Below are 12,742 nucleotides of genomic sequence, written 5' to 3'. Positions count from 1 at the left end.
TTAACACCGTTGCCGCAGCGTTGATTCAATGCTTTCATTTTGACGTTGGAACGCTACATAAGGGTGGATCTCCAATGGCGCAGTATTAGGCTGCCGCAACGCCCTTCCAGACCGCTTCTGTTCGATGTCTTGTAGTTCGCAAAGTGGTGAGACCCTATGCCGCTACGAAAAATTTTTTGAAAAAAGGAAACGGTCCCCCTATCCTCTCTTCCTCTCCCCTCACCTCTTTCATTTCATTTCTCAATTCTGTCTGCTATCCTTTATTTCCGCCGCCCCAGCTCAGGTGCTTAAGTATTGATGGCAGATGCAGGGGCTAGCAAAGATCTTTTCCTTCCTTTTTACTATTATTTTAATAAAAAACCACTACCACCAGAAAGGAAATGGCGAAGTTATCGTTTTTATGGAGGAAAAACGCTTAGGCGCCTGTGTGCTATGCGATGTCAGTGCACGTTAAAGATCGCCAGGTGGTCGAAATTATTCCGGAGCCCTCCACTACAGCACCTCTTTCTTCCTTTCTTGTTTCACTCCCTCCTTTATCCCTTCCCTTCCCTTACGGCGCGGTTGAGGTGTCCAACGATATATGAGACAGATAATGCGCCATTTCCTTCCCCCCCCCCCCCCCCAAGAAAAAAGCAATTATTATTAAGTAATCGTCTCACTTCTCGGTGGAACAAACCGCTTTCAATCCAGCGTCCATTCGAAAATAGAAGCGTTGGTACCGCTGTAGCGTTCTACTACAATAAGGTGGTGGTTACAACTTTATTGCCACAAAATGGAAGGAACTAGCTGGGGCTCGTGCGAGCCCAGGGTATCAGCAAGCCGGGGGCGAACTCTTGAGCTCTCGTGATGAGGGCCAGCTGCGTTGTTTTTTTAAGTGACCAAGAGCTTGACCCATTCCTCCGCCGAGGAGGCAGGCAAGAGTGTCGTCGGAGCGGGTTTGCTATCGCATTCCATAATATATGGTCTTGTGTGGAATGCGTCCCGTCACCACAGTGCGCGCATGCAGGGTCATATTGACCGTTGGTGATTAAACATAACCGGTAGGGGCTACGAATGGCCTTTGTTAGTAGGCGTGTGAGTGCCGCGGCTTGCGCCCTGTCCAGGTCGGGGTGAGGAGCGGGATACGTGCAACTTAGTCCGCGATAACAGTTTGTAATCTCCGCGTACGGGGGAGGCGCCTCGGCGGGGGCATCCGCTCCCGGGAGGCCTCCCGTCCCCCGGTTGGTGAAACCTACAGTAAGCCACTTTCAACTGTGTGTTTCTTCGAAGGTCTGGTTTGGCGCTGTTTCCCCTCTGGGCATTTTGCCGTGAGCCTGGATCTATTGATAATAATAATAATAATAATAAAAATAATAATAATAATAATAATAATAATAATAATAATAATAATAATAATAATAATAATAATAATAACAATAATAAATCGCCTCTATTGTCGCCATTTCACCTCCTTGAGAAGAAGGTTTCTGGACGGGCCCTTGCAGCATCCTGGCCCTAATTTGAGCACCCCGCTCTTGCTACCATTGGGCGCCACCGCACTTGGGTACATGCAGAGATGTTTGTACCGTTGTTAAAATTTCTTGCTGCAATCTCATCGACTGTCTTGTTAAGTGTTGCAACATTTCCTTTTCTATCCACTATTAATTTTGTAATTAATTATTCTTATTTAACACCTACATTTTTTTGCACGTAAAAACTCATCCCTTTTCAGTTCATGCCTTTCTTGAGTTAGAATCCATCGGTGTTTCACACCCGCGTGCTTTTCTTTTACTTTTACCGAGTACGGGTGAACAGCAACCTCTGCCTCTGATTCTTGGCCGATCCCCTAGTGTGGGTATGTGCCATCTTTTGATAGGACAACAACAACAACAACAACAACGACGACAACATTCTTTCCAAGGTCACCTGGATAATATGAGCAGCTTGCACTCATAGTGAAACGCGGTGATTTATGTCGTGTTATAATTCCTATCTCTCATTCAACCCTTCTGTATATGCTACGCAGCCGTCTATACAATGAACACTTATGATGATTGCACGGATTTTATTTTTAGAGTTGTTGCTGGAAAGTGCAAATGGAAGTGTTTGCCGCAGAGTGCGGGCAGAAAATTGGGTCAGTGAAAATTGCGCTGGCAGGCATATGCCCCTCAAAAGACTGGAAACTTGAAAGGCGCTCAAAGTGTTGTGATTTAGCTTACTGACTTCCTCCATCCCTAAAGAGGTACAAGCGCCAGCGCCGCTTAGAGCTACCTCTCCCCGCGTCTAAAAATGAAAGGTTCACTGGTCGCATGACATGGGGGGATCAAAACTCTCTTCGCTGTTAAAAAGTTTCTGTCTTCTAGAAGAATCATGACGAACCATTGCAAGCAGGGTAAGCCTGGTAGAAAGCACAGTATCAGACGGGTGAAAATGACCTTTTCTAAGACCCACAGTCACTGGTCGGTGTGAGAGCTTGTCCATATTCCCGCAATAATTTTACTCGAGGTACAGAGATAAACACTGCTTTTATCTTTTTTTTTCTTTTATTTAAAGCGAAAAGATTCACTATATACGCCAGGTAAAGCAGTCGTCGCGTAGGCCAGAGAATGACCCTGAACGACCTTCAGCCCAACCGCTTTAGCCGTGTATGACCATATGCGGTACAATTATAGTGCCGAACCCTTAACCCCTGACCTTGACCCATGACCTTTAGTTGACCTCTGATCTTTGGGTTGATCTTTGATCTTAAGAACAACCGATGGGGTGATGGAAGCCTATGATGATATCCGATGGGCGTGTCGTAAGACCATGTGGTACCAAGTCATAACCACGCGGTCGTGTGGGTACATAAATATAACGGCTGTCCCGAGCGCGTAGCGGAGTTGTCATGGACGAGCCTCAGACGCTTAGCAAGCGTCCCTGCTTTTCGCTGAATTCGAGGGTTAGCGAAGTTATGTCACTGCAATTTTTTTTTCCGCGATGCCTCGCATGATAGCGCTGAAAAAAAGACATTGTAGCTATGAGAACAAACACTGGATGAGGTGTAGGAAAGAACAATGCTATCGGTCGACAGCGAGGATTATTCGTCGCGAAGCTTTCTACGCCCCATCTGTCCATTGTTTTATCATCTCCTCTCCTCTGATACGCATGTACATCGACGACACATGTTTTGTAATTCATTTAGCCAACTCTCTGAAGCTTATAATGAAGAGACATGGCTCCCTACTGTCCCCGGCGTATTGTGTAAGCCTATAGCGCGTGACGAAAGTAGAAGGCGCCGACCAAAAGAAAGGATGGGATGACGTTTCGGCTCCCCCACGGGAGCTCCCCTGGGGGAGCCGAAACGTCATCCCATCCTTTCTTTGGTCGGCATCTTCTCCTTTCGTCATGTACCATTCCGACCAGACAGGTTTCCGTCAGAGTCTAGACATGGAGCCCTATAGCGCCCGGCGCACAGTTGTCAGTATGAAAACTGAACTTGAAAAGTGTGCAGTCTCTACTCCTTGAGTTCTATCAAACGAATCAGTGAACAAAGGGTACTGAGCACACACAAAAAAAAACGACCCTTCAAGTCTTTCTTTGCGTGTGTTGATAATGACTGACTGACCGCTTCGGTGATAAACGCGATCCCTTAAAGAAGAAATCAAATTGGTTATATGGTCACGTCATGTGGTTTTGGTGCGACGATACGGCACCGTCAACCAATCCGGACTTTCTTGTCACAACGCCGACGCCGGCTTTCCCGCCGAACGGGGCCTTTAATGCCACTGCGTTAATAAATTGCAGTAGATGGAATCGCAGCAAACTGTTCCACGTCGATCAGAAGGCGACCACTTTGTTGGGGTTATTTTGATAAAAGCTTTAGTGCAACACGCGTAGGAACGACCTGTCTCAGGCAGCGCCGAAGAACGCTGTTTGCAGTGAAGTGATTGGGACTGCCATGAAATAGGCGAATTATTTGAGAACCAGCTACATTCACTGCGTAACACAATAGCTCCTCATGCAAGAATAGTCGCATTATGCTGCAGTAGCTTGCATGGTTTACAGAGCAATGAGAAGCACCACTCAGTAACAATGCTCCTGTTGGAAGCTTATGAGTATATGTACAACCACGTAGATCGCGTGCTCCCTGAAGTCATATCATCAGCCACGGCTAACTGTGGGTAAGAGCAAGGGGATTTCACCCATATACTGCGCATGTAACATGAACCGTCGCGTCGGCTTTGTGGCATTGGCGGTCCGCTGCTCATCCCAAGGTAGCGGGAACGAATGCCGCGGTCGCGGTGGCGGAATTTTGATGGAACCTCAGGTGGTCTAATTTAGTCTGGAGACTTCCACCACGGCGTCCCTCCTAGCCCGTATGGCGATGCGGAAATTTGAACCCCACATACGCACCTATCTGAACACTAAATTTTCTGATTGCAGCGGAAAAAGAAATGCACCGCCTGCACTGAAGTGCACGGATTGAAACTCACGGATAGCCTGTGGCTTATTGGTGGAAATGTAGAACACACGCCGAAGAAGCTAAATAAACGGGAAAAAACTTCGCTACTGTTTTCACAAACATTCTTCGACGTTCACATTAGATGCAAGCGACAGCAAAAGTCGAAAGCATTGTTTGGTTCGTGGTTTATGGGGGTTTAACGTCCCAAAGCAACTCAGGCTATGAGAGATGCCGTAGTGAAGGACTCCGGAAATTTCGACCGCCTGGGGTTCTTTAACGTGCACTGACATCGCACAGCACACGGGCCTCTAGAATTTTGCCTCCATCGAAATTCGACCGCCGCGGCTGGGATGGAACCCACGTCTTTCGGGCCAGCAGCCGAGCGCCATAACCACTCAGCCACCGCGGCGGCTTGTTCCGCCCTTTGTGACGAAAAAAATAAATATTTTTCTAAAGCGCTTCCATCGAACCCATTTATTAACGTGAAACAGTAGCGTACGAAACAGCACGTCAATGTATTAGTTCACACACACACAAAATGGAGAGACCTACGGTATAAATTCGAGCCTCAGGCGGAGTTTGTGGCTACCGATCAAGCCATGCTCGCCCAGTTTCTGAACAGGTATCTTATCTGACCGTCCTAAAAACACAACTTTCTTACGATATTCGGCAAGAGGTCTAGTTAGTTCCTGCGAAATTGCACTCTCTATAGCCAGTTCCCTTGTGCTGTCGCAAGGGTTGATGAAAAGCAGCTTATTCTTTTTCTCCATGGGCCACTTAAGGAACCTGTCGAACAAGCCTTCGATCATATATACACGAAGCCAAACCTTCGAGTCACTAAGGCATAACCTGGGTACAATAAGGTACTCATAGTGGTAGCTAGGTCGGCCATCGTTACCTGTAAAATACTGGGCAGAAAGTGGTGCTTTCGCGCAAAATTCAGTCCAGTCTTCTATGGTCCATTCGTACGGTACGGATTTGTTCAGGAATTCGTTAGTGCTATTGAGAGACGCTACAACCAAAAGTTCCATAGCTTTCACTTCGTCGTCTACTATCTCCGTTAGCTTCTTGGCTGTCTCCGAAGATGAAGCTCCGGCATCAGCGAGCCTGCGGTCGTCACGCAAGGCTTCCACGATGCTCGCATTCAGACCCAGGACGTTCCGCTGACACTCCCGGATGATCACCCCCTTCACGGCCCGCACGTTTCCCGCCATCGTTTGTCTGATCTCCGTAGTGACTTCACCCCAGCGCTTATCTAATGCTGCCTCGGTTTCCGCCCGGCACACAGCCGCAGTTTTCAGCACTGCGGTACTGAGGGCATCAGACACCATTGTGGACAACGTCGCCATCGCATTTTCCATGTCGAGATGTTCCTCCAGCAAGTCTAGCTTGGTATGCAGAACGGCATTTTCTTCCGAGAGTTTGTTCAACGCTGCTTGCACTGCACGGTATTCAGGAAAAGTGGCCTCGGTCTGGGCCCTAAGCACCGGAATACTATTTTCCAGTGCGACTATCGCTGTATCGGCTGTACTGGTGGACTGCGTTGCAAAGGTGCTACCGGCCTCAGGTCGAAGGCGGTCCTCGAATGAATCCAGCTTCCTACGCACGGAAGCATTGCCTTCCAATATTTTCCCCAGCGCTTCTTTTACTTCCATAAAGGCGTTGGCAAAGTTGTCGTCCAGCGGTTGTTCCTGTGGGCGGGACGACACACAGTCGCACTCCAGATGTTCCGCAATGTCCCGATGCAAGACCTCCTCGCTGCACCTGGGACAGCTCACGGCGTGGAATTGGCAGGCGTTGGTAAAGTGCTCCAACATGGCGGACGCCACACCCTCGTTGTCGCAGCCGTGCTCAGCGTTCCAGCAGCGTACCTTTCGGTTGAGGACACTCTCCCTGCCGATGGCAGTCCACGCCACGTCATCCTCCTGGAATGGCTCTCTGTCCAGTGGGCAGTGGCTGCGCTTGGCACCGACGCCGTCGTAGCAGGACTGGCAGAGGAGGTGGCGACAGGCCAACATGGCCGCCGAGGAGGGAACGGGACCACAGACACTGCACACTCTGCTCGGCGGGAACGGGTTCACGAAACACGTCGGCCGCCAGTCCAGACCGGTGCCGAAACCGAAAACTGTCTGCGCGCTAGCGGGTGCCATGGCTGGAGACCACTCACAGGTGCCCCACGTTCGAGTGTCTCTCTCACAGCAGACTGAGTGTGCCGTCTGCCCTTCAGCGACAGTTATCAAATATTCCGTTGTTCATATCAGATACGGGAAAGGGCGCAGGAGAAGGAACGCTCGATTGCAAAACAATCCACGCTGTATGGATCGAACGGGTCGATGACTACAGCAGCGCGTATGGGATGCATTGGCAGTAATTACACAATATATTCGGTACTTCGGATTTTCTTCATAATTAACATGACGGCTGTAAAAAGGTCGTTTTTAAACGATGCGCAGCACAGGCACTTAGAAAGGAAGAAAAAGTTCGGGGACCCTCATGAAAACGGGTAAGAAGCGGCTGGCGAGTGACACCTGTCATTCACCGCGAAAATCTCGAGTTCAAATCATATCAAATCAACTCAAATCAAATTTATGTCTGCCTTCAAAAGGTGCAGAAAGCGGAGGCGCAGAAAAAGCTGTAAGAATGAGCTTGACAAAGCCGCAGCCCCTTTCGCTTGGCAGCGACTTGACAGCATGGCTTATAAAAGAAATGCAATTGGTCAACGTATTAACAATTATGCAATATTGAAACTACAAAATAAAGTGAGACACCACTATACGATATTAAATCGACATTCACACTCGATAAACACAGATAGCGAAGGAAAAGAATAAACATATTCTACATCTCTACGTACATACCACGCAAAGATTTTTTTCACGAACAAAATTATTATATGCGTAAGTATTTAACAGGGAAGGAAGAATGAATTGTAGGCATTCTCTACATGAATTTATTCGAGGAGTCGGCACCACCCAAGTCTCCGCATACCTTGTCGTGTAGCTGGTTTCTCGGGCAATAATTCAGCAAGGCTACGTATATTGTTTACATTCCTACCTGTTTCAAGTTAAAACCGTATGCTTAGGCGATATTTATACAAGTTGTAAATTTTTACCACACCACTTTGTAAAAAGAGATCCATGCTTGGCGAGTCCCAGAGGGCATTGTAAATAAAACGAAGCAAATCTTTCTGCTGAATGCAGACACGTTGAAGACAGCTATCCGTGGCTGTGCCCCACACTAAGTGGCAGTAGGTTAAACAGGAGTAGAAAAGGAAATTATAGAGGAGTAGCTTTATTTTTCTAGGAATAACATAACTCAGCCGACTTATGACCCCGGTTAGTTGAGCCAGCTTCGTTGCTATAAGGTGCACGTGGTGATTCCCAGTCATGTTGGAAGAAATAACTACTCCTAGACTATTGAATTGTTCAACCAAATCTATACACCGCGAGCCTAGTGTAATCCTGATGGAGGAAGAAAGCACTTTATTTTTAGGACGAAAAATAACAGCTTGTGTTTTCTTATCATTTATACGCATACATTTGGATTCAGACCATTTTTGCAATTTAGTCATGGTGTCATTGCTTTCCTGAACAAGGAGATCAACATCATTTCCAGTAAAAAAAAAATGCTTGTGTCATCAGCGTAGATAATAAATATCGCAGCGGAGTTGATGGTAGAGATATCATTTACATACCTATTAAAAAGTAATGATCCCAATATACTGCCTTGTGGGAGACCAGAACTAATACGTTTCAGTTCACATTTCATATTATCTATGCATACAGCTTGTTTTCTGCGCGATAGATATAATTTCAGAAGCGTCGGGATCTCTCCTCGAATACCATAACACTCTAGTTTTTTTAGGAGTATACAATGGTTGACTACATCAAATGCCTTCGAAAAGTCTACGAAGACACCAATCACGAAGGCCTTATTTGGAAACGATGTTAGCATATATTCACTTTGCTCGAGTAGCGCTAATTCGGTTGATTTATTTTTAAAAAATCCAAATTGATTTGGAGACAAAAGGTTATGCTTGTAAATGAAATGAGACAACCTTGTATGTAGCACTTTTTCAAGAGCCTTCGAAAAGATAGGGATTATAGATATTGGTCTACAATTTCCCAAAACGTCACGGTCACCTTTCTTGTACAGAACCGTTACTTTGGCTGTTTGCATTTTGTCAGGAAATGTACCGGTAGTAAAGGCGAATTAAATATATTCGCAAGAAGAGGGGAAATAACTGCTACAATATGCTTGAAAGGCCTGACTTGAATGCCACCAATGTCGCAGTCATTGCTGTTATTAAGGTTCTGTATAACTGATATAAATTGTTCTGCCGTAACCAGGTTGAAAATATTGTATTATTACTGTAGGAACTATTATATTGTAAGTTGTAAGGAACTTGTAATAATATAATGTAGGTTGTAAGGAATATACTGTAAGGAACTAATTTATTGTAAATAATATTGTAAGTTGGCGCGAAGATCTTAACGCACTCTGCCTTCAGCTAATTAACATTTACTAAAGCTCTTTATTCCTGATGGCGTGGAATAGGCGAGGTGTTGTAAAATCCTCTTTCAGATCAGTTCCTGCACCCCCGACACTAATCCGGCTTTAGGAGTAGGTAGCTATGATTTTCCTACAAAGCCAGCTTTATTGTAGAATTGTGAACACAAACTATTGTCTGAGATGAAAGTGAAACTCTGTCTCCGGTCCTGATGGCATTGCGTTTCATGTGTTCAAATCCTGTACGCCTACTGTTGTAAAATTTCGGGTTGTCTCATTCGAACTGTCCCAGAAATCAGAACTGCAGTCAGATTGTAAAACACATTACATTGTTCCAGTACAAAACACAATGGTTCTCAATGTCTCCTTTAAATTACACTCCCGGCATTTCGCTACCAAGTGCATGACTGAATTCTGCATAGCTCAGGAAAAGCGAAGGCTCAACCCAAAGACGACTCAATGGACTCTCAAGACTTTAGAACTCTATGGGACATGGAAGCATGCATGAAGGTGAAGACATCATTTGATGGCCAGAGCGCATTCTTCGCTATGTTGTCGGAATACGTAATATCTTCCAGCATTTACTCCACAAAACGGAAAATTATTTCTCACCCGAATCCGCACCACGGCTTCAGGGCATGCCACTCCAGCGCGACACAACTGATTTCAGTTTACCTATTACATTTCTTTACATTACTTTTTTCTCCGACAGACAAGGCGACAGCATGTTGGTAGACTTTCTGAATGGCCTTGGCGCGGTTCTGGGTTCATTTCTTTTTCTTTTAAAACTCTCCTAGCTTGGCTTGCCGAATGGTATACTGGCATAGCTTCAAGTTCATTTGGCGAAATTAAACAATAAAATTGTAATAAATCGAATACAATCAGAAGTAATGTCGACCCTGTCAGGTGCCCCGTCGGGGTTTGTATCGAATTTCAGTTTTATCAAATATTTAAACATAAGCTTCGATATGACAGGACAGAATGAATTACATGCTGGCGATCGCAATGCATTATAAGGATTTTGATAATCACGAAGACGCCACTGCATAGCAGTCAGCTAAGCCGCACTTTTGCGCTCTGTCAAAATTGGCATGTGACAGTAAGTAGTGCGAGTTTTTTCACATGCGGGCTTGTGGGAAGCGAGAGTACGTAGACAAATATAACAGGCGGAACATAACTAAACTGAAATAGTAGTGCAGACAACATAACAACAGAAAGCTGGCCCAGTATAATTATTGATTTATATAAACTTCAGGAAACCAAGAGAGAGATAAGTGTCTACTGATTAAACGCCTAGAGAGTTCGGCAGGAAAGATGAATATTAGGCCTGCTAATCTGCCCCGGGGAAGGGAAAGAGGAGAAGAAAGAGGGTCGTCATGGGTGAGAGAAGAAGAACGTGATCTGAGGCTTGCTGACGTGTTCTTGCTGGTGCTTGGCTTCGAGCTCAACTGTGGTTCCCTGGTGGTGCCTACGTGGTCATCTCTGGTGAGGCCGTTCTCTGTGGGGGATTTGGCCAGGTCTCAGGTTAGGACTGTAGGCCAGGTTAATGTGCATTTGAGGGTGCGTTTGGCTTAGGTATGTCGCTGACCTCCCCGGGTGGAGGGACGGCAACCTGGTTTGCCAGCTTGCCCACCCAAAGCTTGCCGCTAGAAAATTTTCGTAAAAATGGAATTGACATCATCCCTGTGGCTTTCGTGCCGATCGGTGAGGGAACGATCAAGATGAAAAGCCCCAAGGTCCTTCAGCAGGAGCTAAGATCTCTCACTACCCACTACCTCCAGATCTCTGAGGTGCGACCGTTCGGCCGGAGAGGCATTGTTTGCAGGTCCGCTGACATTGATTGTGTCACAGACCTGCTCCAGTGCAAAATATTTCAGTCCTTAGCGGTTAAAGCCTTCATCCCGGAACAGCTCGCATGTTCCAAAGGTATTGTTCGTGGCGTGGACCCAGCATCTTCCCCGCAGGATATACTGAAGGAGTTTCAGGATGCAGGTGTGGGGGTTCTTTCTGTCTACCGGTGCAGTAGAGAATTCAATGGTGTGCGTGTTGCGACAGAGTCAGTTATCACTACGTTTGCTGGTTCCTCCTGTCCTTCTGAACTCAAGGTTTGGCCGATAGTGTATCGTGTGGACCGTCTGCAGCCCCGTCCTCTTCAGTGCAACAACTGTTGGCGTTTCGGTCACAGTGGTAAAGCGTGTAAGTCGGCGACCCGCTGCCGGGTTTGTGGAGAAGGGCATTCAGATGACAGCTGCGCCTCTGATCAGCCCCAGTGTTGCCTATGCAAGGGCAACCACTCAGCTGATGATGTCAACTGCTCGAAACGAGCCGACGAACAAAGCCTGCTCGATATCATTCAAGCGAAACGATGTTCGAGAGCAGATGCTTATGCACTTCTGGATCGGAGGGGTAATACATATGCCAGCCGTGCGCGAAGCTCTGTTGCTGATATACCGTCAAGTTTGACTACTTCAATAGTGTCCTCAGTAGAACAGGCTCTTTCTGTGGTGGTCGAGCGAATGCTGGGCAGTTTCACCGAGGCTCTATCTCAACTTGTTGCTGGCCAATCTCTGCCTACTGAATCACATGTTTCGGCGGCTACGCCGGCATCACTCCCGAGTGCTGCTAGTAAGAATCATTCCATGTCGCCTCCTACCGTGCCCCAAGTACCGCCTGCCAACAGCGCTCCTGACAGTGTCGCTCACGTAGATCCTTGTAGTATGGACGTTGAAATGCTCACCACTTCCCAGAAGCGTCGAGCTTCTTCCTCACCCTCGAAGTCAGCTGTTCCGCAAGTCAAAGCAAAGAAAGGACCCCCCAAATTAATTCCCCAGACTGATGTGCTGAAGGAGGCTGTTGATGCCTCTTTAACCAGTCGATAATCATGGCGGGTCTAAAAGTTATGCAGTGGAATTGTCGCTCCGTACTTTCTTCTTTACCGGATCTTGAATTACTTCTTCATAAACATAATCCAGATATTGTGATTTTACAAGAAACGTGGCTCTCACCACTTAAATCATTCACATTTAAAAAATTTCGTGTTTTCAGGGTAGATCGCGTTAATGGCAGGGGTGGTGGGTTAATAACTATGATCTCTACGAAAATATGTCACCGGGCATCAATCTCGCTGACAGTTATGCGCCCTGACTGTGAGTTGTTGGCGGTTGAAATCTCCCTTCCACAGTGCGCCAAAGTCACTATTGCTAACGTCTACTTCCCAATCGGTGTTCACAGGACAGACTGTTTGGACACCTTACTGAGCGGCGCAAACAGCACAGTCATCGCAGGAGATTTTAATTCGCACCACAGTGCCTGGGATAGTCGCTCTGACTCCTGCGGCCAGCTTCTGTGGTCCTGGATGTCAATGAATGCAGTGCGCTGCTGTAATTCCGGAGCAGTAACCTTTATGCGTGGAGGATCCCGTTCAATCATAGATTTAACATTAGCATCTCGTGGGATTGGCGTATCTGCATGGTCAACTGAAGAATCAGGTACATCTAGTGACCACTTTCCAATAACCTTTTCTATTATATCCTCGCCTATCAGAAAAGGTGGTGCAACCATGAAATTTCTAAACCACATTATGTACAAAAAATTGATATCTGCCTCACTCCCCTCCATAGTTAGCTCAGGTCGAGCACAAAGAGCTCAGCGGACAATTACCTTTCTGCAAGATGCTGCTGAGAGTTCTGTATTCTCGGTGTGCACTACTGCTCCTGCCAGACAGCCGTCTCCTTGGTGGACGGAGGAGTGCGAGAAAGCTTATCGTCGTAGAAAAGCAGCCTGGAAAAGCCTTTCCTATAATCAGAGCCC

General features: G+C 46.7%; 1 protein-coding gene across 1 annotated transcript; it reads right to left on the bottom strand.

The window, feature by feature from the left end:
• Positions 1 to 4,882: 4,882 nt before the first annotated feature.
• On the bottom strand, positions 4,883 to 6,644 carry LOC144101064 (uncharacterized). Its single transcript, XM_077634073.1, has one exon. The coding sequence runs from the start codon at positions 6,571 to 6,573 to the stop codon at positions 4,972 to 4,974; it is 1,602 nt and encodes a 533-aa protein (XP_077490199.1). The 5' UTR covers positions 6,574 to 6,644; the 3' UTR covers positions 4,883 to 4,971.
• Between the last annotated feature and the right edge of the window lie 6,098 nt (positions 6,645 to 12,742).

Source organism: Amblyomma americanum, chromosome 8 (genome assembly GCF_052857255.1).
Source record: "Amblyomma americanum isolate KBUSLIRL-KWMA chromosome 8, ASM5285725v1, whole genome shotgun sequence".
NCBI classification, from domain to species: Eukaryota; Metazoa; Arthropoda; class Arachnida; order Ixodida; family Ixodidae; genus Amblyomma; species Amblyomma americanum.
The sequence above is the reverse complement of the archived record's forward strand: the minus strand, read 5'-3'. Positions and strand labels throughout refer to the sequence as shown.